The following is a 24,438-nucleotide window of genomic DNA, read 5'->3' on the forward strand; positions in this document are numbered from 1 at the left end:
GAGATTGGAGAAGATGACAAGTCTTCAGATACCAGCAGCATTGTTCCTGCTTCAGGTGAGACAGGTAAACATTATTCAGTACATGGATTTTCCCAAAAATATGTACACAATAAATCAAGAGAACTGAACATACTGAGTGCATAATAAAATGCTAATACTTAAAAGTAATATCAGAAGAATTTAGAATGATTTAAGTTGACTTTCAGTAATACATGGACTATATAACGAAATAGATTTAAATAAAGCAGCATTGAGATGCTTACTGTAAATATTTAATATGTACTGTATATTTAATGATGCAAATAATTGTAGGTTCCATAGATGAAGATAGCAACACGAACAAGGATGAGGTAAGGTAACTATGTTGGTGTCACACGTGCTCCATATCTGATATTATTAGTAGACAATTACAATTTTTTGTTCATTTTTAAGGTTGTCAAAGGAGAGAAATCTTTGAAGAATTCAAGAGACATAAGCCCAGAGGACCAAAGTCAAACCAAATTTGATGAACTGCTTTTCAGACTTAACCTCGAAGACAACTATAAAAAGAAGCTGTCAACTGCAGACTTTCTGAAAATAGGTCCTTCCATAAAAAAGTCTCATGAGATGACTGAGAGAGATGTAGCTTATGCATTCCTTCACAAGTTGTTGATGCTAGACCATACCGCCAGGTACATTCCAGTACTAACAGAAAGTACAGAAAAAGACCAATTAAAAGACACTGGAGATTCTGACATGGCTGCGACAGAAGAAAGTTTATTTGATATTCTATGCAAGGCCAATGTATACACTGATCAGAGCATGAAGCAGAGCCATGTCCATCCAATGGATGTTCAGATGGCTGTGTTTCACTGCTCAGATAGCTTTCTGAGGCAGAACATGATTACCAAACTATCACAGTGTCAGTATGCTTTACCTTTGCTTGTGCCTGATCCATTCACAAGGGACATTCAGTGTCCTTTGTGGACATTTAGGCAAATAAGAAAAAGTTGGAAAGTAACTGATAAGTCAGGTGCCATCACATGTAGGAACATGCCTATTTGCCAAGCTGAGACACCTATGGTGTCATTTTTCCGACTGGGCTCAGTGTCATCGTCTAAATCTCAGCTGATGAACACCTTAATCAATGATCGTCACAGCACATTCTTTCATAGGAATTGTCCAGGTGCCACCAAATCTCACTGCCTGATAGATGGCATGGCAGAGATTGCCTGGTACTTCCCTGCTGGGAAACCAAATGATGCTTTCTCTGACAGTGTTGCATTCTGTAATCTTCATGGAGATGCTCTAACACTTGAAAAACAACGTGACGTACTGATCGATAAGGCTTCAGTCAATGTTGTCTTTTTACCTACTCTGGGAAAAGGTGACAAAAGTATAACATTGGTGTCAGGCCTTTTTAAGGATCCAAAACCTCTCATTTGTCTTCTTGCTGATAATGACGCTGTTGCAAAACGGATAAAACCAGGAAAATATACAATGGGTGTGAAGGATAGAAGTCAGTCAGATGTGGCTGAAGAATTGAAAGGAATCATTAGAAACATATTGTCAACATCAAAAACATCCTTCCAACTTGAAAGCATGGGACATGTTTCTGGGATCAAAACAGATGAAGAAGACCCTGCATGCCAAACAGGGAAATCTGCTGCTGCAAAGATTGTGCATTTGCTTGACAGAATGGATCTTTCAAAGATCAAAGACACATTTCTACCACGTCATGGGCATTTGTGGCATGAGTGGTGCAGAGTGAATAAAGAGAAGTACCGCCTCAGTGGAAACATTGAGAAGGACAAGTGTGAAAAAGAAAAGAAGATGAGACAAATCAGACAGGAACAATGTGACAAACCATCCAGTGCACTGACGCAGATGTTTATTGAAAACCTGAAGTCTGCAAAATTGAATGAGAGACTCTACTTCCTAAAATGGATTGGATTCTTTCTGGATAATGTCTTCACAGATAAACTCTCTGAAATCAACCAGGCATATGATGCAAAGTGGTCTGAGGTCTTGGCCTTGAAAAAGAAGAAAGAGCAGGACACGTCACAGCTGCTGAAGAAGAAGCAAATGGAGTTGGAGGACATTTCAGATAAACTACAGTCAGCAACTGTTGGAGTTGAGCACATCTTGAGAGAAATAGGACAAATCTATCAAGCCAAAGAATATATTGGTAATAGAAGAAAGTCGTCTCAATACCCTAAGCTGGCTGCAGATCTTATGATAGCAGGACACCCAATGGAGCTGATGGATGGAGATGCAGCTCACGTGCCTTTAACATGGATCACTAGTGTTCTAGATGAGGTCATCAAGACACTCGGAGACAAGAGAGTTTATGTTTTGTCAGTTTTAGGCATCCAGAGCAGTGGGAAATCTACTATGCTAAATGCAATGTTTGGATTGCAGTTTGCAGTGAGTGCTGGCAGGTGCACTAGAGGGGCCTTCATGCAGCTAGTGAAAGTGTCAGAGGACAAGCAGAAAGACTTCAAGTTTGACTATGTCCTGGTTGTGGACACTGAAGGACTGCGTGCTCCTGAGCTGGCAGGGCAGGACATACGTCACCATGACAATGAATTGGCAACATTTGTCATTGGCCTGGCAAACATGACTTTGATCAACATCTTTGGAGAGAATCCATCTGAGATGCAAGATGTTCTTCATATTGCTGTTCAGGCCTTCATGAGAATGAAGAAGGTTAAACTGTCCCCAAGTTGTCTGTTCGTTCACCAGAATGTTGCAGCTATTGAAGCTGGTGACAAAAACAAGGTGGGAAAGAGACGTCTACAAGAACAACTTGATGCAATGACCAAGCTAGCTGCCAAAGAGGAAGGGGTTATTGCCGAGTTCTTCAGTGATGTCATCGCATTTGATGTAGAAACAGATGTGAAATACATTTCTCAGCTGTGGGAAGGCAGTCCACCCATGGCCCCTCCAAACCCAGGTTATAGTGAGAGCATCCAAGAGCTGAAGAACATAATCCTCTCAAAAGCATCTACGTCTAATGGAATTAGACTTTCAGAATTCCAAAGCAGCATTAAAGACCTTTGGGCTGCCCTTCTGAATGAAAACTTTGTTTTCAGTTTCAAAAACACACAGGAAATCGCGCTGTACAGAAAACTTGAAGAAGAGTATGGAAAATGGACCTGGGCTCTAAGGCAAACAATGTTGACAACTGAAAACCAACTTTTCAACAGGATTGAAAATGAAAGACTTGAAAGAATTGAGCATAATGTTCTTGTCGAAGAAATTAATAAGACTCGTATAGAAGTGGACAAAAACATGAAAACGCATTTTGATGATAACAGAGTGAAAGACACACTGTTTCAATGGAAAGGACGATTTGAAATCAACATTCAGAACTTCCACAATGATTTGGTGAAAGGAGCGAAACACAAACTTGAGAAAATTATTCAGCAGAGAGAAGTTCGAAAAATGCTGGATGACAAGAGGACAGACTATGAGAACAAGCTCATTAAGAAGAGCCAAGAGCTTGCCCACAAATTAAAAGACAAGATAGAGGATGAAAAGGAACTTGAAAGGGAATTCAACATTCTTTGGAAAAGTTGGGTTACTGAACTCACTGCTGATATTACTCCAATAAAGGAGATCAACATTAAAGAAGATGTGAATTCTGTCCTTGAAGATAAATTCAGTGGCACACCAGGGAATGTCATACAACAATGCAAAAAAAATTACAAAAACATATCAAGTACAGCAAGGTATTATGATTATGTAAACATCTCCAAACAATCTACATGGGGAAAATTGGCAGATAATGTCAAAGAACTCTTCATCGATAGGCGCACACTTCCTCATGAATATGTTCAACAGATAAAACAATTCATTGATGAGGTTGTGGTCCAATCCATTGCCAACATTAAGGGCAAACCTCTTAACACTACAGGCCATGATATCAGTTATTTGCATGAAGTAGCAAATCTGGTCAAAACCCAAGTGCAACACTTTAGATTAGATAAGGAATATGCCCTTAAACCTGAGTTTGCAATTGAGCTTCTGCTTTATGTATTTGCAATTGCAGAAGGTTGGCTTTTAGAGTCTGACAAAGAATTCAAAAAGAACAATGATGCACTTTCTTACTTGGAAAACAAAAAGGAACAATACTCGAAGGTATTCAAAAGCTCTTGTAAAGGAAGCTCCTCTGCTGCTGTGCTTAGTGAATTGCTTTGCAGCGAAGTGAAAATGTCTGCAATTCAGGCTGTCCATGACAAGACTGCCATTGACTTGGCTGATGAGATGAAATCTGGTCACCCTCCCTTCAGTGGGAATAGGGCGAGCTTGGAAAAACATGTTTTAACATCACTAGCAGAGAAAGAAGATTTCAGCATGTATGTGAATTACATCGAACATCCAAAGCAGCAAGTAGTGAATTTCATAGAAGAAACTGTTGGTGAATATATAAAAAACAACGAGAACAAGGTACACAGTATCATGAAGAAGAATGTGTATGATATATTCAGACATCTGAATCAAGCACTGGATGAAGCAACAACCGAATTCAAGTCTCAGAGTCAACTAAACACTGACACATGGCTGAAGCAGTTTTCCAGTCTGATCAAAGATTACCTAAAATTTGCCACCAACTGCTATGGACATTTCAATGACATAGATGACTTTGACTTTCTTAAAGAGGAGATTAAGAAAGGTTTTGATTCCATGAAGGCAGATCTGGACAGCCTCTCGTTCAACATGGTGGATGCCCGAGTGAAGCCAGATCAAATTCTTATCGACCAACTGTGCAAGTGTTGCTGGGTAAGGTGTCCTTTATGTAGCGCAATTTGTACCAACACCCTTGAGGATCATAGTCCAGCTGATCACAATGTAACTTTTCATCGCTCATGTGCACTTAATGGAATGCACTATAAAGGTACCGTGGAATTTTGCATTACTTTCTGCACATCAGATGTTGCAAGTGATAGAGAGTTCTACCCCAGATATGATTCAGAGGAGGCCATTAAATACAAAGAGTATCGAAATGGTGGTCCAGAGTATGCCAACTGGATAATTACCCCTGATGAATCAAAACTGACCTACTGGAAATGGTTTGTCGCTCAATTTAAGGAGGAGCTGGAGAAGCATCATGGCAAAACATTTGAAGGATATGGAGAGATTCCTGCTGAATGGGAACAACACACAAAACAAGAAGCCATTGAAAGCTTGGAGAACTTATAGTCTGTGAATGTCTCACAAACAACCACAACATACCATATCAAATACTTTCTTACATAATATGTGCATCATATAATCGGTTCAGGAATATAAAAGAGGACACATCACAGGTTGTTTTATATTAATCACTTTATTTTTGATGTGCACAGTACATAATTTTGTTGAGGATCCAAAAAGACATTAAAACATGGATGCAAAAGAATCTCCTCAAACTCAACTGCAATCAATCGGAAATCTTAATCATATACACTCTCACCCGCATTGAGGGCTCTACTTTGAAAACCTCCACCTGTGTCCTTAACCATCTCTTTTCTCCACCACGTAAACCAGATCACTAAAACGTCCATTTCCATCTCAAGAACATCGCCCGCACCCGGCCCTCTCTGACATTCCCAGCTGCTGAAACACTCATACACACATTCATCACATCTCGGCTCTCTGGAACACACTCCCCAAACACATCAGAGTCCCCCCCCCCCTCCCTCACTACCTTTAAAACTCACTCAAAACACTCCTCTTCAGGATAGCCTTTCCCAGTTGAGGTTGAATACATTTGGTTCCTTTTCCTTATGTAAAGAGACTCTGACTAACTCGCCACAAACCTGTCACTCTCTGGTGAATCAGCTACTTTTCCCTGACCCACTGATCACAAGGTAGGGGTTTCATCTCCTTTAGAGTAAACGATGCAAGACCCACTGCTGGGTCTTCAGACTCTCGCAAAGGCTTAAGTAAATCAGCAAACATTCTGGTCCACCTCCGGCCAGGACACAGTCTAGTGTGATAAGAACTCTGAGCTTCAAAGACCACTCCTCCATTTATCACCTTGCCCTGACTAGGTGACAAGGAAACAATCATAAAACACTGTGCCTTCTCAGCGACTTTTCAACCCCATTGTAAAAGAGGAGGAGTGAAGGAAAGCCTCCCCAGCTGTGATTCTGAAACAATGGAACATAGAGACACTTATCAGATCCCGCGAAAGGGAAAACCCTCCCCTCGCCAGAAAAGAACAAATTATATTCACCGCATCTCCAGACAATCGGTGCTTCTTGGAAAACTACGGACGAGACAGGGTCGAGCTCCCTAATGTGCAGGCTCCCCGATTCACTGACCTAATTCCACAGCGGGGTAACCTATTCTGTGTCGAAGCAGCAGAAAGTGTGTTAAATTAACACACTTTCTGCTTCTTCAACACAAATCAAAGATGCTGGATTGGTTTAAAAATGGGGACTCAACCAGACACTGGTGTCTACATGACACTGGTGTCTACATGACAAGAAAGACATGGGTGTCTACATATTGACAAGACAGAGATAGAGGAGAAAGTAGTACAGTCAACTGGGGTGGAGCATTAAGGCTACTGTGGCCTCAGGGCCTGCCATTTTTTGGAGGGGCCAAAACTGAGGGGGAACGACGGCCATGGCCTTCATGGCCTCCCTGAAATTCCTGCCCGGGTGTTAATTACTAACCCCGTCCGAAAGACTGCTACATATAGACTTTACATTTTTATAATCTCACATCTCTGCCTTGTGATCAATCGATTTTGGTGCCTCTGTTAACTTTGTTTTTGAAATTTTCCACGCAGTCGAGCCGTCAAATTTTATACGACATGAGACTGTATTGCAAATACACTGTGAGGTAAAATGTAATATGCCTACGAGATCTGACTCACTGACTTATAGACTTACTGTATGTGATATCATCATGTTTTACCCACTTCCCTCTATCCTCCTAACTGACCTGGTTCTTCCTCTTTCCTCTTTCCCCCATTTGTGAAAGATAGAGTGATATAAGAAAACTACAGCTAAGCCCCTTTTCCTCAAAATAATGCCCCACTGTCAGTTGTATCTTGTTTCATTTTATTTCATTCCTTTCATTAATTTCTTTATACCAGCAGAGAAGCTGCTAGCTAAGTCCTTACCTAAAAGTAACGTCTCGCTAAGTGGTTTACTCTGGCTAAATTTTGTTTTCTTTTCTTTCAGTAAAGTAACGTCTCGCTAAGTGGTTTACTCTGGCTATATTTTCTTTTCTTTTCTTTCAGTGGTTAATTTGTTTGTGATACCTCTGTGACGTAAATGCCATATACAGTCATAGTCCGCTATACTGTAACTTACGCCACTTTTCTCAGTTTCAAGCGAGCATTTTATTGGTCTATTGTATCACAGAAGATGAATACCGTATTATTCTACCGTATTATTCTGAATATACCACAATATTTTATTCTATAAAACACATCCTCAAAATAGGGGGTTGTAATTTATTCGATGTCTAGACATTTTCGCCGGATAGATGTTCACCGTTATGTATCTTTCAGGACCTTTCCCTGCTCTACTCACAGCCCTGTGAGCTGCTATGGTGATTACCGTACACTGTCTACAAATTGCGCAGCGAAATTTGGACGCCGCTCATTTCACCTCCCGTTTGGCTTACCGGGGCGCGTGTGCGTTGTTCTCACGAACATCAGCGAGGATGACGGCCGCACAAGAGATCTTTAGCGTGGAAGTTTAATCAAAACAGTAAAAAAGTAAGCCCAATGAAGCTAATGCTGGCTGCCTTTTAGCCTATGGTTCCTGTGCGTGTATCAAAACAGCATCCCGATTCCAACAATGGAAGCTTGTGATTGGCTGAACCGGAGGTAGGGAGCACTCCGTTGTATTCGCCTGGACCATGCGGAGGTGCCAAGAGCTCAGGTTATAGGTAATATAATAGGCCTACATATGCGATGTTTCATAACATATAACAAAAGAAATAATCATAAACATTATATATGTATAAGGTCAGGTATTATACTTAATAATTGGGACTTACAAGAAGTTAAGAACCATTGATTTTCAGTATGAATTGGTTAATGCTATACAATACAGCAGAATGTTAGCCTATCTCTGTATGAGCTTTTCTATTATATTTTTACAATAAAAAAGTGTTTCTTTATAAATAACTTATAAATATATAATATTTCGTCTTCATATTTCTTTCCCAAAATGATAATTGAAAAATAGGGGTCGTCTTATAATCAGAGTTGTGGTATATTCGGAATATACGGTAAAATACTATGAGAGTTGTCTTCATAGTATTATCCATCCTTTGGTTGAAACCCAGAGCTGCCATGGTCTAATTTGTATCTTTTAAGTTTCTAATAAACTTCGGATTCTTTTGATATAACGTGAAGTCAACTGTGTGGAATCTCATTCTTTTTGCTGTCTGATTAATATGTTTTGTATTGAATACTTTAGTGTTTTAAGTTCAAGATCTCACGTTACTGTACAGTAGCTGAGTTTAAATGTTATACCCTTGCCGCACCATTAAGCACCCAGCAACAGTTATAACTTTCTCTATGTACTATTGATAGGGCTAATTCTGGATGTACATATTGTACGTTTCGGAGGCAAACACGGTGCTGAGAGATGTTTGAATAAGACGCACCGGGTCGGGTTTTCTGGTGTATTTATTAATATCGAACACAGTCAAATGGATACTCTGTCTCATTGACAGAGTTTGGCAATGAGAGAAAGCATAGATGTGTCCGGGCCCATTTGTCCAGCGACAGCACGTGGCTGTCACTAGAGAATGAGACCCCGAATGGCAGCAAACAGACAGTTTATATATTGCATAGGTAGACTCCTCCTTAAGGAGGACAGATAGTGGGAGGGATCATACAAACAGGTTGGGCATACATTAGCTGGCGATTGTCAGAGTAATATACAGTACATATATTGATTGTCAATCATCAGATACATCAATACATTACAAAATGGTAAATGATGTTAAACTATATGAAAATACATACTGTATAGATATAGAGACACAGAGAGGGAGAGTTAGGGGGAAGAGGGAGTTAGAGAGAGAGGGGGGAGATGAGGTGATGGAGGAAGGGTGAGCCTTCAGGCTGGACAGCTGTGTGTGTGTGTGTGTGTGTGTGTGTGTGTGTGTGTGTGTGTGTGTGTGTGTGTGTGTGTGTGTGTGTGTGTGTGTGTGTGAGTGACAGAGAGGGGGGGAGAGGGAGAGGGAGGGACGGGAAGAGGAGGAGAGTGCCATAGAGGACAGATCAAAGGGGTCTATAGTATGCATATCTTAAGAGCCGTTGTTTCAGGCGGGACACCTTTGTGTGTGTGTCATAAACAGAGTTACAGAGGAAGGACAGTCAAACTGTTGTTGACCGTCACTCCAGGTGGGATTCCTATCTTGCGAGAGAGTGATAGCAAGTGATGACACCCGATCTTGAGTGTAAAACTCAAGGAACCAATATGTATGAAAATAGCTCCCAACAATGTGTACACTAAAATTCAACCGTAACATTCCTCCGTTTTGTTAATTAAAACAATTAAAATTGCTTAATTAAAACAATAAATGTGAATTTTACTTGAAAATGTATCTAACATAATAATTTCTTAAATTCAACACAAAACATAGCATTGTCACACCTTGATTCACTTTATTCAGAACAGTGTGATTGCTTTGCGCATCAGTTTACACTACAGTGTGTGTTTTAGGGAGGGCCTTAATCTAAAAGTGAGTACTTTGTTCTGCTGTTACTTGGTATGTTATCACTGGATGCTAAAATAGCTTCTTCAGGTTTCAACATACACACATCCAAGGATGATCCTTGGCTGTGGTGGACTGAAATGTTCTCCATCATTTAGAATTAACTTTGACAGAGTAGCTAACAAAACACGTTTGTCGTTTTCTTTCTTATCATAATGTCATATACAACCTGCTTGTTGAATTCGTCTGGAGTACGCCGCCTGTGCAGATCCCGGAACTCTCCTCATCACCCCATGCGTGTCACACCGCGCCATGGTCTGCAGGGTGAGCGCTGTTGCCCCCCTGTAGGCCTGTAGTCTTCTCCCAACAAGTCATAAGCAACCACCCTGGCCAATCGTGTTGGGACAACTGATTGACAGCTGTACCAACTATGTTCATATAGTTGCATTGTCAGTGCTCTTCAATGTTCATAGAGCTGAAAATGTCAGTGTTCTTCAATGTTTCTTCTTCTTTCTCAAAGTGCTAGTGTTTGTCTCACTCCAGCAAAGTCTCTGCAGTTACCATTTCAGTTTCCGTGTGGCCTCTGCCACTGCTCCCAGCCCCCTTTTTCGTCTGCAACGCAGGCAGGCAGACAGGTAGTTGAGGTGGAGGGCTGCTTCTGTGGGCCCTGGCTTAAGGCACAGCGGGGCGTCTGCTGCATGTTGTCGCTAGCTTGAGATGCAGATAAGGTTTATTATCTGTTGTATAATCACCAGCTGGGACAAGCACTTGGTGGTGTTGAAGCATTTCTGTTTGCTGGGCTGGGCTGAGTTGAGCGGTATCCCGGGCGTGGTCTGGCATGCAAGGGGTGTAGAGGGTCCGAAATCTCGCACAGTACAGGCGCCTACAGAGGAATTAATTAAAAAAAACAGACACCTGGTTACTTGCATTTGCTATCATCATTTCTGCATATTGACATATATCAGCTATATAGATAGATAGGCCAGGCCTAGTTTTAACACCCTTTGACAGACAGCCTGTTGCAGCTGCTAGACTTAATTAAACAAGACATAGGTGACAATACACAAGAACCAGGATATAGGAACTCACATCACTATGCTATATCAAGAATAGGTTTAACAGCTGCAGGAGATCCTCATGCATCGTGCCACGGGAAAGAGTGACACCTAATAGTCACACAGTATGACAGTATGACAGTCATAGATCAAATAATATTTTTGTTCATTTCATAATGTTTTACAACATACTTCATAATTTCCATGACATTTCCCCACTTTAAAACATTTTTAAAGAACCAAAAATATACCATTTATAGTTTTCCTTAGACCCACAATGTTAGACTCACATTGCATACTGTATGAATCAACAAGACAGTTTCCATACAGAACAACAAAAATCAGGTATTCCCTCCCCACTTAGACAATGAATGAATTCACATCCCATATGTCAATCTCACTGTCATTAAAAGGAGGGGAAAAAACAGGACATTATCAAATGTGCGTGGAACTGTAGTGTTCCCTCTTATTGGATAAAATAGCATTATTTAGAACATTCCATGCACTATGCCAATAGTTTTGTTATTGATTAGTTGTTAGTCACTCAATTAGTTACATTCCAAACACAAAACATGACAGCCTCCATGAACCCTAATGAAATTGGGCCGTTTCTAAGGAGACAATGTCAAAATACTGGCCACATATTTGACTCTCGAAACTCCCTGAAAGCAAAACAGATCATTATAATAATACATTATCAAAAGTTGGACTGTAATCAATAAGAAGTCCAAATAAATCCAAATTTTACAAAATGAATTCACCCTTAAACTCACAATACAGTTATGAAAAGATTCACCTGAAAAACAAATACTGTGATTGCAAAGCCTATCATACTTCCTAAAAAAAAGATTCTAGTGCAGGGATTACGAAGTAGCCGTCCACACTGTATCTCATAGATGAAAACCACCACCAAGAAAGTCTAAAAAGACAATACTGTACATTTAACTTCATATTCACAAAACATGGATCCTTTGACACCATACAACATATAGACATAAATCAACCCATAGCTTCATAAAATAAAAATCTGTCATAAGATATTTTCCAACCCCTTTTTCAAAAATGTGCATAAAGGTGCAATCACTCAATACTTTAAAATATCACTGAAGACTTACAAAGTCAACACTTACATTTTGCTATAAAGTATGTGCACACATTCGAGGTTCTACACACATCATGAATGAACATCTGCAGTTTGTTCATTCCTAATGCCCCAGAAACTCTACTCATGAAACACACAAGACATTTTGAAATTATCTTCTCCTATCATTTCAATTTAATTTTATTCTATGTTCCCCCCACTCTCACTTACAGACACGTCTGTAAGTGAGAGTATATTACCGAAATAGCTCAAACAGCAGATCTACAAGCTCACATGCTCACAAACATTGCGTTGCAAACTTCTGCCATGAGATTTTAAACTTGGTACTTAGGGTTTTCTTCTAATTTCCCCACACTTGTGTTAAACATATTTCAAACATTTTCTTATGGTGAATGCTTTTTGCTTTTGACCACTCTGAAAGACAGCTTAAAGATTTGTGTCCATATTTAGCCTCCATGTCAGTCATAACCTGATTCCAATCATCTCTGTCCAATAGGACAAGAGGTGAACTTTTTTCATTTCCCATCTTTCCTGGTGTGTGAAAACCTGACCTGCACTTCGGTGTACAAAAACTCTAAACCCCACACGTTATGATGTGCTGACCTGTACTTTGGTGTGCAAAAACCCCTTAACCCACACTTTATGGCATATGAAATTCAAAAGACTGGCCGGCAAAATATGGACTTTTCTTAATATATATATTATTATTATTATTTTACCCCTTAAATAATCAACCTAGTAATTTCCAGGAACTTGTTTTAGAATTTGGAAAACAGAGAATACATTTATCTTTTTATTTTACACCAGAAAGTCAACCCGGTTTATTTCCATACTTTACTTCATATCGTATTCCTAAATTTTCCCTAAATTTGATTCCTATTTGGTTTAACCTGCAATTCTCAGGTGAAACCCTCACACGTTCTATATATTTTATACTGACTTTTATTTTCGCCCATCTTTCTCTAATGACTCCTAACTCCCCACACAGGCAAATCCACAAATGATTCCAAATGACTTAACTCCCCACACAGGCAAATCTTAACTCCCCACACAGGCAAATCTTAACCAAATGACCAAATGACTCTCTCCTAACTCCCCACACAGGCAAATGACTCTCTCCTAACTCCCCACACAGGCAAATGACTCTCTCCTAACTCCCCACACAGGCAAATGACTCCAAATGACTTTCTCCTAACCCCCCACACAGGCAAATCCACAAATGACCAATTACTCTCTCAGAAATACATGGGCGAAAACTACAAAGACAGCTCGGCTAATCGGCTAAATATGGTCTATTTTAATAGGTTTTTTTTTACTCCGCTTCTATCAATTTCTTTCACAGTCTTAATTGTTCTTAATTGTCAGGATCTTTCTATTAGAGTATGGAAATTAAAACATCTCACCGTTTTTATAGCGTTGCCCTTGAGTTTGTTAAATCCAGGCGTCCGAAAATCCAGGGGAAGAGGAAGTCTGTGGTTCTCCTCTGTCGACTAAGGCACATTCCTCTCCTCCCCTGGAGGTCGAGACGCTGAATCCACCTTCTGACACCATTCTGATAGGGCTAATTCTGGATGTACATATTGTACGTCTCGGAGGCAAACACGGTGCTGAGAGATGTTTGAATAAGACGCACTGGGTCTGGTTTTCTGGTGTATTTATTAATATCGAACACAGTCAAAATGGATACTCTGTCTCATTGACAGATTTTGGCAATGAGAGAAAGCATAGATGTGTCCGGGCCCATTTGTCCAGCGACAGCACGTGGCTGTCACTAGAGAATGAGACCCCGAATGGCAGCAAACAGACAGTTTATATATTGCATAGGTAGACTCCTCCTTAAGGAGGACAGATAGTGGGAGGGATCATACAAACAGGTTGGGCATACATTAGCTGGCGATTGTCAGAGTAATATACAGTACATACATTGATTGTCAATCATCAGATACATCAATACATTACAAAATGGTAAATGATGTTAAACTATATGAAAATACATACTGTATAGATATAGAGACACAGAGAGGGAGAGTTAGGGGGAAGAGGGAGTTAGAGAGAGAGGGGGGAGATGAGGTGATGGAGGAAGGGTGAGCCTTCAGGCTGGACAGCTGTGTGTGTGTGTGTGTGTGTGTGTGTGTGTGTGTGTGTGTGTGTGTGTGTGTGTGTGTGTGTGTGTGTGTGTGTGTGTGTGAGTGACAGAGAGGGGGGGAGAGGGAGAGGGAGGGAGGGGAAGAGGAGGAGAGTGCCATAGAGGACAGATCAAAGGGGTCTATAGTATGCATATCTTAAGAGCCATTGTTTCAGGCGGGACACCTTTGTGTGTGTGTCATAAACAGAGGTACAGAGGAAGGACAGTCAAACTGTTGTTGACCGTCACTCCAGGTGGGATTCCTATCTTGCGAGAGAGTGATAGCAAGTGATGACACCCGATCTTGAGTGTAAAACTCAAGGAACCAATATGTATGAAAATAGCTCCCAACAATGTGTATGTACACTAAAATTCAACCGTAACATTATACTGTACCAAACCGAAAGGTTTCGTACGAAACCATGGTTTTCTTAGTTTAGGAGAAATGCACTCCTCTTGGGTTATCGCGCCTCCTAGCGTGCGATACAGAGCTACACATATGCTCCCGAATGACAAGGTCGGAGGGTATGCCAGTCAAAACGCCCCGCCCCAACCGTGGGCATAAGGCGCGAGACTGGCATGTGTACTTCCTCTTAACAACACCGTTCCTCTGCACGCAACATGCGCGCGAAGGGGCGTTTGAGGAGTGCATTTCTCCTAAACTAAGAAAACCATGGTTTCGTACGAAACCTTTCGTTTTCTGTCATTTACTCGAAATGCACTCCTCTTGGGTCACATAAACCCCCGGAAGCGCACACCCTCAAATTCCGCCCGCTCCGCCTGACAGGAGACCACACCCCCGGCGTGGCCCCTCCCCCACGGAGCCCCGAGCCCACCGGACTCGAGAGCGGAAAAAAGTAGAAAGACCCTGACAGACCGAAATCCGCCTCATGAACTAATAGGCCGACCAGGTCCGCCTCATAAAACCCTGACAGGCTGGAGCCCGCCTACTCACTAATAGGCCCACTAGCAGCCGTTTTATAAGGAAACAGGGTCCCCCCCTTTTACCGAGAGCAAAGGGACTTGGTCTCAGCTATAAAAAAGGGGAAAAAAGTCTTTAACTAGAGGAGGCGGCAACACCCAGGACCGAATGCGCCAATGAAGATGGAGCCACGTCCAAATGGTAAAAAACCACAAAAGTCGACGGAGTCGACCAGTTAGCCGCCGAACAGATCTCTTGGATCGAGACACCCCTGGCTAGAGCCCAGGAGGTCGACATTCCCCTAGTGTCATGAGCCCTTAGGCCCTCAGGAACCGGGACTTTAGCACAAGTGTAGGCCATCTTTATGGCCTGCACAATCCACCTTGAAAGTGAAGCTTTAGCCACCGCTTTCCGTCTAGGACCACTTTTAAAAGTGACAAACAGTTGGTTTGACGCTCTAATAGCCCTCGTCTTCTCACAGTAAATCCTCAAGGATCTTACCGGGCAAAGACAATGTAGACGCCCATCCTCCTCCGAAGAAAACGGAGGAGGATGAAAAGCCACCAACTCGGTTGGCTCATGTATAATCACACGGTTCTTTGGGACAAACGCCAAATGGGGTTTTAGCAGAACCTTCTTGCCATCCTCACAGAATCTCATGCACACCGGGTCCACCGATAACGCATGTAGATCACTGACTCTCTTGGCTGTAGACAAAGCCAACAAAAGACTAGTCTTAAAACTCAAAAGCTTTAAGCTCGCCGCCTCCAGAGGCTCAAACGGTGGACGGCACAGCCCGTCCAACACCACACCCAAATCCCACGATGGGAAAAGGGACCTAGTAACCGGTTTAAGCTGGTGCACACCCGCCAAAAACCGAGCCACCAGACGGTGCCTACCCACCGTCTTACCCTCAAAGCCCACATGGCACGCTGACAGCGCCGCCAAGTAACCTTTAATGGTAGAAAAGGCAAGACCACTTTCTAGCTTTTCCTGAAGGAAATTCACAACAAGCTGGACCGGAGCCTCAAACGCCACCACCGGTGACGTACGCTCCGCACACCAGTCTTCAAAGATCCTCCACCTCTTATCATAAGCCGACCGCGTGGACGAAGCCCTAGCACTTTGAATAGTCTGAACCGCCCCTGGCGTCAGACCCAAAGCGCTCAAAGACTCCCCTTCACGGGCCAAACCTGAAGGTCTAGCTTCGCCGGGTCGGGATGGAAGATCTCCTGCCCTGCCTGCTGTAGCAGATCTCTGATTGGCGGCAGAGGCAGCGGGTTGTCGTAAAGGAGGGGAGATATCTCCGACCTCCACACGCCCCACCCCGGAGCCACCAACAATAGTTTGAGGCCGAACCGCCTGACCCTCTCCAAAGTCTGGGGGATCAGTTCCAACGGAGGAAACGCGTACAGCAGTTCCCTCGGCCAGTCGTGAGCCAGAGCATCCAGCCCCAGTGGGGCTGGCCCCGTCGCAGAGAAGAAAAGTGTACACTTCGCGTTCTCTGCTGACGCGAACAAGTCGACTTGAGGCTGACCGAACCTGCTCCAAATCTGCCTCACCACTCCCGGGTGGAGGGACCAATTCGCATAAAGGGGCTCCCCCCTGGACAGCAGATCTGCTCCGCTGTTCAGAAGCCCCGGAATGTGCGACGCCTTGATCGACGCCAAACGTGGTTCCCACCACAGCGTCAGATCCCGCGCCAGCTGATTGAGAGCTGGGGAGGAGAGGCCCCCCTGCTTGTTGATATAGCACATGGTCGTCGTGTTGTCTGTCCTGATCAACACGTGACACCCTTCCACGAAAGGCAAAAAATGTTTCAACGCCAGAAACACTGCCTTTAACTCCAGAAAATTGATGTGCCGCTTCTGTAGAGCGGAGTCCCAAACTCCCCTCACCGAACGGCCCTCGTGCGTTGCGCCCCAACCACTGAGGCTGGCGTCCGTTGTGATCACTTTCCGTGACACCACCACGCCCATACTGACCCCCTGGGACAGAAGAGTCACGTCCACCCACGGTCTCAGTGTGTACACACACCCTGGGGACACCTTGACCTTGCGGCGACCTTGTGTCGAGTGGATCTTGAGTGCCAACATCCACTTTTGAAAAGGCCTCATATACAGCCTGCCCAGCCTGAGTAGATGGATAGTTGAGGCCATCAGCCCTGACATAATCATGCAGCGCTTGTACGTGACCACTCTGCCCACGCGAAAAGATTTCGCGCAGGCCACGATCTTGACTAATCGCTCCTGTGAGAGTCGAGCCGTCATATTTATTGAGTCCAGCGAGATCCCCAAAAAGGTGGTCTGCTGAGCTGGTGTTAACATACTCTTTTTGAAGTTTATGTTGAACCCCAGAGAGGTTAACTGCGACATCACCACATTGGTGAGACGTGTCACCTCCTCTCTCGAACTTGCGCTTATTAACCAATCGTCCAGGTACGTCGCAAGTCGGATTCCCTGCTGTCGCAGGGGAGCTATAGCCGCTTGTGTCACTTTGACAAACACGCGGGGAGACAGAGAGAGGCCGAACGGGAGAACAGTGTATTCGTACACTTTCCCCTCGAAACCGAATCTCAGGAATTTTCTGTGTGGGGGGTAAATTCCCACATGCTGGTACGCGTCCTTCAAATCGAGGGACGTCCAATAATCGTTGATTCTGATCGAGCGCAATAGCGCTACGTTCGTCAACATTTTGAAACTGTATTTTACCAGAAAATTGTTGAGGGCTTTTAGGTCCAGAATGGGCCTCAGCCCCCCCCCCTTCTTTGGCACAACGAAATAATGAGAATAAAACCCCAGACCGAGCTGATCTGTGGAAACTTCCCTGATCGCTCCTTTCCCCAATAAAGAGTGAATCTCCTCCCTCAGAATCAAAGCGGCCTGCCCCTTTGCGTGCGTGAATATCACTCTGTCTGACAAGGGAGGCTGGGTTGAGAATTGTAGCCTGTATCCCTGCCTCACGGTGCGAAGCACCCAGGGACACGGCTTGCATGCTTTCCATTGAGTTAAATGCTTTGACAAAGGATTCTGAATGGGAGCTGACGTCAGACCTAACGGAATGTGATTGATAGGAATGCACGGTATGTGCACCCCCGGACACGACTCTGACGTCACCGGTAACGCGGAAGTCAAAGGGACTCGAGACTGAGTCACGTGACTTACTACTGAGCGTGACACCGTCTTGCTGTGAAGCGAGGGCCTTACGTTTAATGCCTTTATCACCGGCGACAACACTTTGTTGCACGGTGGGACAGGAGGCAGAGGAGGAGTGTAAAAAGGAACGCATTCTTGTAAACACGTCCTGTCTAAAACCCTGTTTAATACTGCTGTCGCAGCTCTGGCTGGGATAGCTAAACAAGAAAGACCTCTCTGCCACCTTCTTACCTTGACTGGCGCTTTGGCGCCCTCTCGTGTCGGAAGGGAGGAACACTTGTTGTTCCGGCCCTTGGGTTGAGGCTGTGGAACAATTAAACCTTTTATATTGGAAATGCCCCTTAAGGGGGTTTCCTTGAAGGCTGTTTGTGTTTGTGATTGTGGTACTGGGCATGCATACTTTATATATGGATGTCCCCACTGGGGATTCTCCATTGTGTGTGCATTGTGAAAGAAGAGACCTTGTTTCGCAGACACATTCTTTACTTGGGAGAAAACATTTGGCACAGAAACAAAATTCACATTTACATTGGATTCCTCCACCCTGGGTGGCAGGATCAAAAGTGCACTGTGCTTGCGCGCTGGAGAGCCGTCCATGACTCTGTCTCCGTGCGCCGAGGGTGAGAAGGCCCTCTTTCTCAAAGTGTCATTTTCTCGACCCTCTCCCACGCCCCCTCACTGCTGCACTGTATGAAGGGCGAGCTGGTGGGCGCATCTCCTGGTGCTGGGAGCCCTGATTGCTCTGGCTTCTGTTCCTGCTCGTGCCCGAGGAGGAAGACGGAGCTCTAGGAGAACGATGGGGTTTCCCGCCCTGTCGGGGGGGTCCCTGATATCTCTCCCTATTACGGGAAGAGCGTCCTGAGTTGCCTGACTGTTCTTTCCCTTTATCAGGTTTACCCAAAACAGCATCCACCACTTCTTTTTGGGCTTTATTGGTGTCGGTGATGACACGGAGGAAGGGTAACGCTCCCTCGAAGAGACTGTTGGGGGCTGTGTCCAGGCCCCTCAGCTCCTCTCGCCTCTCACTGGCCTTTGGTTCGTCGCCTTGGAAGGGGACTTTCTGCAGCCACCTGAACCTCTCCATGCTGACAGCGACGTCCATCCCCCTGCCAGCCCATTGGATGGCATGGACGTTGCTCACTATTGCCAGCTGTAGCATGGCATCCCATTCAGCATAGGCTTCAGGAGGGAGGCGGTCCTTGTTTTGGAGCAGCATCTCTGCCATGGCTCCATTCATCAGCCCCACCACGTTTAAACTTTTCACAGAGAGCCCTGCAGCTTTATAAACATTTTTTACCATGTTGGAGACCTTGTTTTCGTCCTTGTTCTTGAACTTGGGCACAGGCTCCTGAGTGAAGGGGCATTCCGTGGGTTTAAACTGGGCACAGAAGAATTGATTAGTGGCGACATCCACAGGGGGAAGGCCGCCCACGCCAAACTTGTCCTCATCCGCCAGTGAGGTTGACAGAGCCATCTTCCCGGGCTCTCTGTGTTCTTTCCATGTGGAATGGAGAGCTTCTTTGAGCCCCGGGGTAGCGGGTAGCTTCTGAGAGCGAGGGACTGGTGTCTGTACCTCTCTCTTGCCCGCAAACTTGATCTCCGTTGAGCTCGCAGGGCGAGGCTCCACTGGCATAGTGAGGCCCATCTTGGCCACCGCCAGCTCAACCACTGCCAGCAGGTCCAGTTCTTGTGGGGTGGAATCTGCTGTGGCGCCCACCTTCTCCTTATCCACCGCTGCCTTCTTGGCAGGGGCGATGGGGGGGGCTTCAGTGATGGGGGGGGCTTGGGGTGAGGTGCGAGGGGTGCCGCCATGACGGGGGCTTAGCATCACAATGTCCTCACTTGTCTCCTCTTGAACCAACCCGTCCTCCTCCTCCTCCTCTTCATCTTCCTCCTCTTCTCCTTCCATGGCATCTTCCTCCTCCTCGGAGGTGCCAAACTCGTCCGAGCCGCGAGGCACTTTACGTGGCACGTTCTGTTGGGACGTTAAGAGAGGGGGGAAAGAGGGGGGGGCGGTGACCGTTGGAGTCATCAGGAACGGGTTGGTGGGGTGAGGAGTCCCACTGGTGGCCGCCTCGGCGGCGACCGGAGACAATGGCCCCGCCTGGAGTGGTCCCTGGAGGCTAGCCTGCAGGGCGGCGGAGGCCTGGAGAGGCCCGGTGCTGGTCAAACCAGGACCGGGCGTGAAGGAGAAGCGCGGGGTGGAGCCGAACATGCCGGGTCCACCACTGTGCGCTGTGGTAGAAATAGTGTACATCGGAGCGAAGCTACTGCGGATAGGTTCGCAAACACTAGGAGCCGCCTGGACAAACCTTGCTGCGGTGCTGGAACCAGGCCCGCTTCTTTGTCCTGGCGTGGCGGGGATCTGAGCGCCGTGTTCCATCTGAGCTCCCCGAGCGACGTGGCTTTGTTTGGGCCTTGTAGCGTCCATGTTCATGACCACCAGCAGACGCTGGTGAAGAACGGCCGCGTCCATCGTCGCGCAGAACACGCAGCTGTTTGGGAAGTAGAAACCTTGCCAAGCGTGTTGTAGCTCCAGACAGCCCAGGCAGATGGAATGCGGGTCCTCAGCGGCAATGAAGCGGCTGGTGGTGAAAACAGACCCTCGCTAGACATGACGACGGTAAGCTAAGCTAACCTAGGCTAGCCGCTTGTTATCGTTAGCAGCAAACAGCGAAGAACAAAACAGAGAAGAACAGACCAAGTTGAACGAAACCCGTGGGTGATGGTCCTACTCACCGCTAAGGCTAAAGTTGAATTCGAACTGATCTTAGACTGAGTAACTTGAAGAATTAATTATTTGTCGTAGAGTAACATGTGTAGACGTCCGTATCTCATGCGTGCAGAGGAACGGAAGAGGAAGTACACATGCCAGTCTCGCGCCTTATGCCCACGGTTGGGGCGGGGCGTTTTGACTGGCATACCCTCCGACCTTGTCATTCGGGAGCATATGTGTAGCTCTGTATCGCACGCTAGGAGGCGCGATAACCCAAGAGGAGTGCATTTCGAGTAAATGACAGAAAACAGTGTGTGTGTGTGTGTGTGTGTGTGTGCGTGCGTGCGTGTGTGTTACATAGCCCTGGACCTCTCTGACAGTTTGTTCATGTGCCTGATTGAAGCTTTTTTACAGTCTGTTGCTAGTAGCTTTGTGACTGCGTAGTCGTTTCCCATGCGGAAACATCTTGAATTGGGATGGAGTAGATCTCTGATGATTCCCTGGCCTTTTTATACACAGCGTTCATTGTACAGGTCTTGGATTTGAGGGAGATCTTATGGTTGAGGTCTGTGCAGCCGTCGTAACAAAGCAGTGAAGCAGCCAGTCAGGATGCTCTCTGTGGTGCCTCTCTACAGTAGAAAGCTCTTAGAACTTTGGGGCCCCTCCCAGCCTTCTTCAGATAGGCTGGCTCATGGCTCTGTAATTTCTTCCGAGCACTTCTCCTCTCAGGATCCAATCGAGGCAGATTCTGTAGCCGGCTAGTCTGCACTGCCTGTTGAAGAAGAAAAGAATGTTTTAGAAGCACATTCAAACAGTGCAAAAAGGATAATGTATAATTTGCCATCTTCACTATAGCTTGATAAATAATGTGGTTGAGTTATTGGATTAAAATACTCGATATGCAAATGGTACTAATGTAACAGCCAACGTGAATGAGGGAGAAGCATCAGTAGATATAATTACCAGTAAGACTCCCTAATCGGGAGATAAGCGACCGTTGGTCGCTTATCTCCACAAATAGGGCAAAAATTTGTTTTTCCAAAATCTTCCTGATCCATGTTGATGACATGAGTGTAGACATACTGTGTAGTGAGTTTCGTGATTTTAGGGCAAAATCTGTAGGAGCAGTGTCCAAAAATGTGTTTTTAAAAATCGGCCTGAAGGTGCCGCTATATGGGACAGATTCATGTTGATGGGATGAGTGTAGACATACTGTGTAGCGATTTGCGTGATTTTAGGGCAAAAACTGTAGGAGCAGTGGCCAAAAATGTGTTTTAAAAATCGGCCTGAAGGTGGCGCAATATGGGACAGATTCATGTTGATGGGATGAGTGTAGACATACTGTGTAGCGATTTGCGTGATTTTAGGGCAAAAACTGTAGGAGCAGTGTCCAAAAATGTGTTTTGCGAGAATCGGCCTCATGGTGGCGCTAGAAGAGGGCCATGTGAGAAATGAGGGGTGGGGTCTCCGGGTTGCCTTGGGGGACGAATAGGTACCGGCCCCGGCTCTCCCGGACGCTCCTAGCCCGAGTTACGGGGCTAGGGTTACATTTTATGTGAGCTGCAGTGGAGGGGGTCCTCCACTGGGGGCGTCACCACTTTTGCATCCGTTCTGGAGCACCAGGAGTGGGTGGTCCCCAGGAATTCCCCGTGAGCAGCCCCGTTGGGGTGGTCATTTGGTCATTTTTGCACATTTGGTAATTTTTTACACCTTGGGGTCCCCCAGGGACCTGGAGGTCCCTGGAGCTCCGGGGGTCCTTGGAGGTTGTAGTTTGGCAGGTAAGGAGTGTGTGTGCAAAATTTGGCATGGATGGGGGCAACGGTTGTGGAGATATGAGCAGGGCAAAAGTGTGACGCGTGACGTGTGACTGACTGACTGACTGACAGACGGACAGACGGTGGAGGTTTTGGTAGTAAATGCGACCTACGGTCGCAATAAACATGCCGTTTGTATTTTCCACAATGGCACCATTGGTAAAGAGAAAGAGATAATGACCAGTAGCTCAGAAAGGCGTTCAGGTAGACCACATGAAATGCCATAGAATAAAAAATAATAATAATAATAATAATAACCAGTAAGACTCCCTAATCGGGAGATAAGCGACCGTAGGTGGCTTATCTCCACAAATAGGGCAAAAATGTGTTTTTCCAAAATCTTCCTGATCCATGTTGATGACATGAGTGTAGACATGCTGTGTAGTGATATTCGTGATTTTAGGGCAAAAACTGTAGGAGCAGTGTCCAAAAATGTGTTTTAAAAATCGGCCTGAAGGTGGCGCTACAATAGGGCCATGTGAGAAATGAGGGGTGGGGTCTCCGCGTTGCCTTGGCGGACGAATAGGTACTGGCCCCGGCTCTCCCGGACGCTCCTAGCCCGAGTTACGGCATTTTATGTGCGCTGCAGTGGCAGGGGGTCCTCCACTGGGGGCGCCACCACTTTTGCATCCGTTCTGGAGCACCAGGAGTCGGTGGTCCCCGGGAATTCCCCGTGAGCAGCCCCGTTGGGGTGGTCATTTGGTCATTTTTGCACATTTGGTCATTTTTTACACCTGGGGGTCCCCCAGGGACCTGGGGGTCCCTGGGGCTCCGGGGGTCCTTGGAGGTTGTAGTTTGGCAGGCAAGGAGTGTGTGTGTAAAATCTGGCATGGATGGGGTCAACGGGTGCGGAGATATAAGCAGGGAAAAAGTGTGACGTGTGACGTGTGAGCACATTTGGTCATTTTTTACATCTGGGGGTCCCCCAGGGACCTGGGGGTCCCTGGGGCTCCGGGGGTCCTTGGAGGTTGTAGTTTGGCAGTCAAGGAGTGTGTGTGCAAAATTTGGCATGGATGGGGGCAACGGTTGTGGAGATATGAGCAGGGCAAAAGTGTGACGGACTGACTGACTCACTCACTCACTCACTCACAGACAGCCGGTGGAGGTTTTGGTAGTAAATGCGACCTACGGTCGCAATAAAAAAAAATAAAAAAAAATAAAAACACAAAACTGCTCTTCTTTGCGTCTGTCACTAGACTAAAAGTGACTTTAATTGTTTGACATCAATAAGGGCCTGTCGGCTCCCTTCATAGCTTCTAAAGTAGGCAAACCCCCACAATACAATGCTGTTTTCAAGAGCCAGTAGCATCACAACAAAGGACCCGAAACCTACCACTTCCTTACAGAATGGGACTTTCCCCCCCCCCCTCTATTTCCCTTTTCAAGTGGGTTTGTCGTGTATGTAATGCCAGTGCTGCTACTATTCAAAAGCTGCCTTGTGTAACTTGTTTTTTTGTGGGTAGAACATGTTGAGCTCTCAATTCAATAAAGTATGAGCACCGTTGTGCTAGTTGATATTGATAGCTTTATTAGGTAAACAATTTGGTATAACACCAGTAAGACTCCCTAATCGGGAGATAAGCGACCGTAGGTGGCTTATCTCCACAAATAGGGCAACATTTTTTTTTTCCAAAATCTTCCTGATCCATGTTGATGACATGAGTGTAGACATGCTGTGTAGTGATATTCGTGATTTTAGGGCAAAAACTGTAGGAGCAGTGTCCAAAAATGTGTTTTAAAAATCGGCCTGAAGGTGGCGCTACAATAGGGCCATGTGAGAAATGAGGGGTGGGGTCTCCGCGTTGCATTGGCGGACGAATAGGTACCGGCCCCGGCTCTCCCGGACGCTCCTAGCCCGAGTTATGGCATTTTATGTGCGCTGCAGTGGC

The 24,438-nt window shown here is 45.3% G+C and overlaps 1 protein-coding gene across 1 annotated transcript; it reads left to right on the forward strand.

The window, feature by feature from the left end:
- Window positions 1-659: 659 nt before the first annotated feature.
- On the forward strand, window positions 660-5,568 carry LOC308283161 (interferon-induced very large GTPase 1-like; the record flags this gene model as incomplete). The annotated part of the gene is made up of 2 exons (XM_080723543.1): window positions 660-3,618; window positions 5,512-5,568. The coding sequence occupies exons 1-2, from the start codon at window positions 736-738 to the stop codon at window positions 5,566-5,568; spliced, it is 2,940 nt and encodes a 979-aa protein (XP_080579669.1). The 5' UTR covers window positions 660-735.
- Window positions 5,569-24,438: the final 18,870 nt, after the last annotated feature.

This window comes from Nannobrachium achirus, assembly GCF_963921795.1.
Source record: "Nannobrachium achirus genome assembly, chromosome: 4".
Lineage (NCBI taxonomy): Eukaryota > Metazoa > Chordata > Actinopteri > Myctophiformes > Myctophidae > Nannobrachium > Nannobrachium achirus.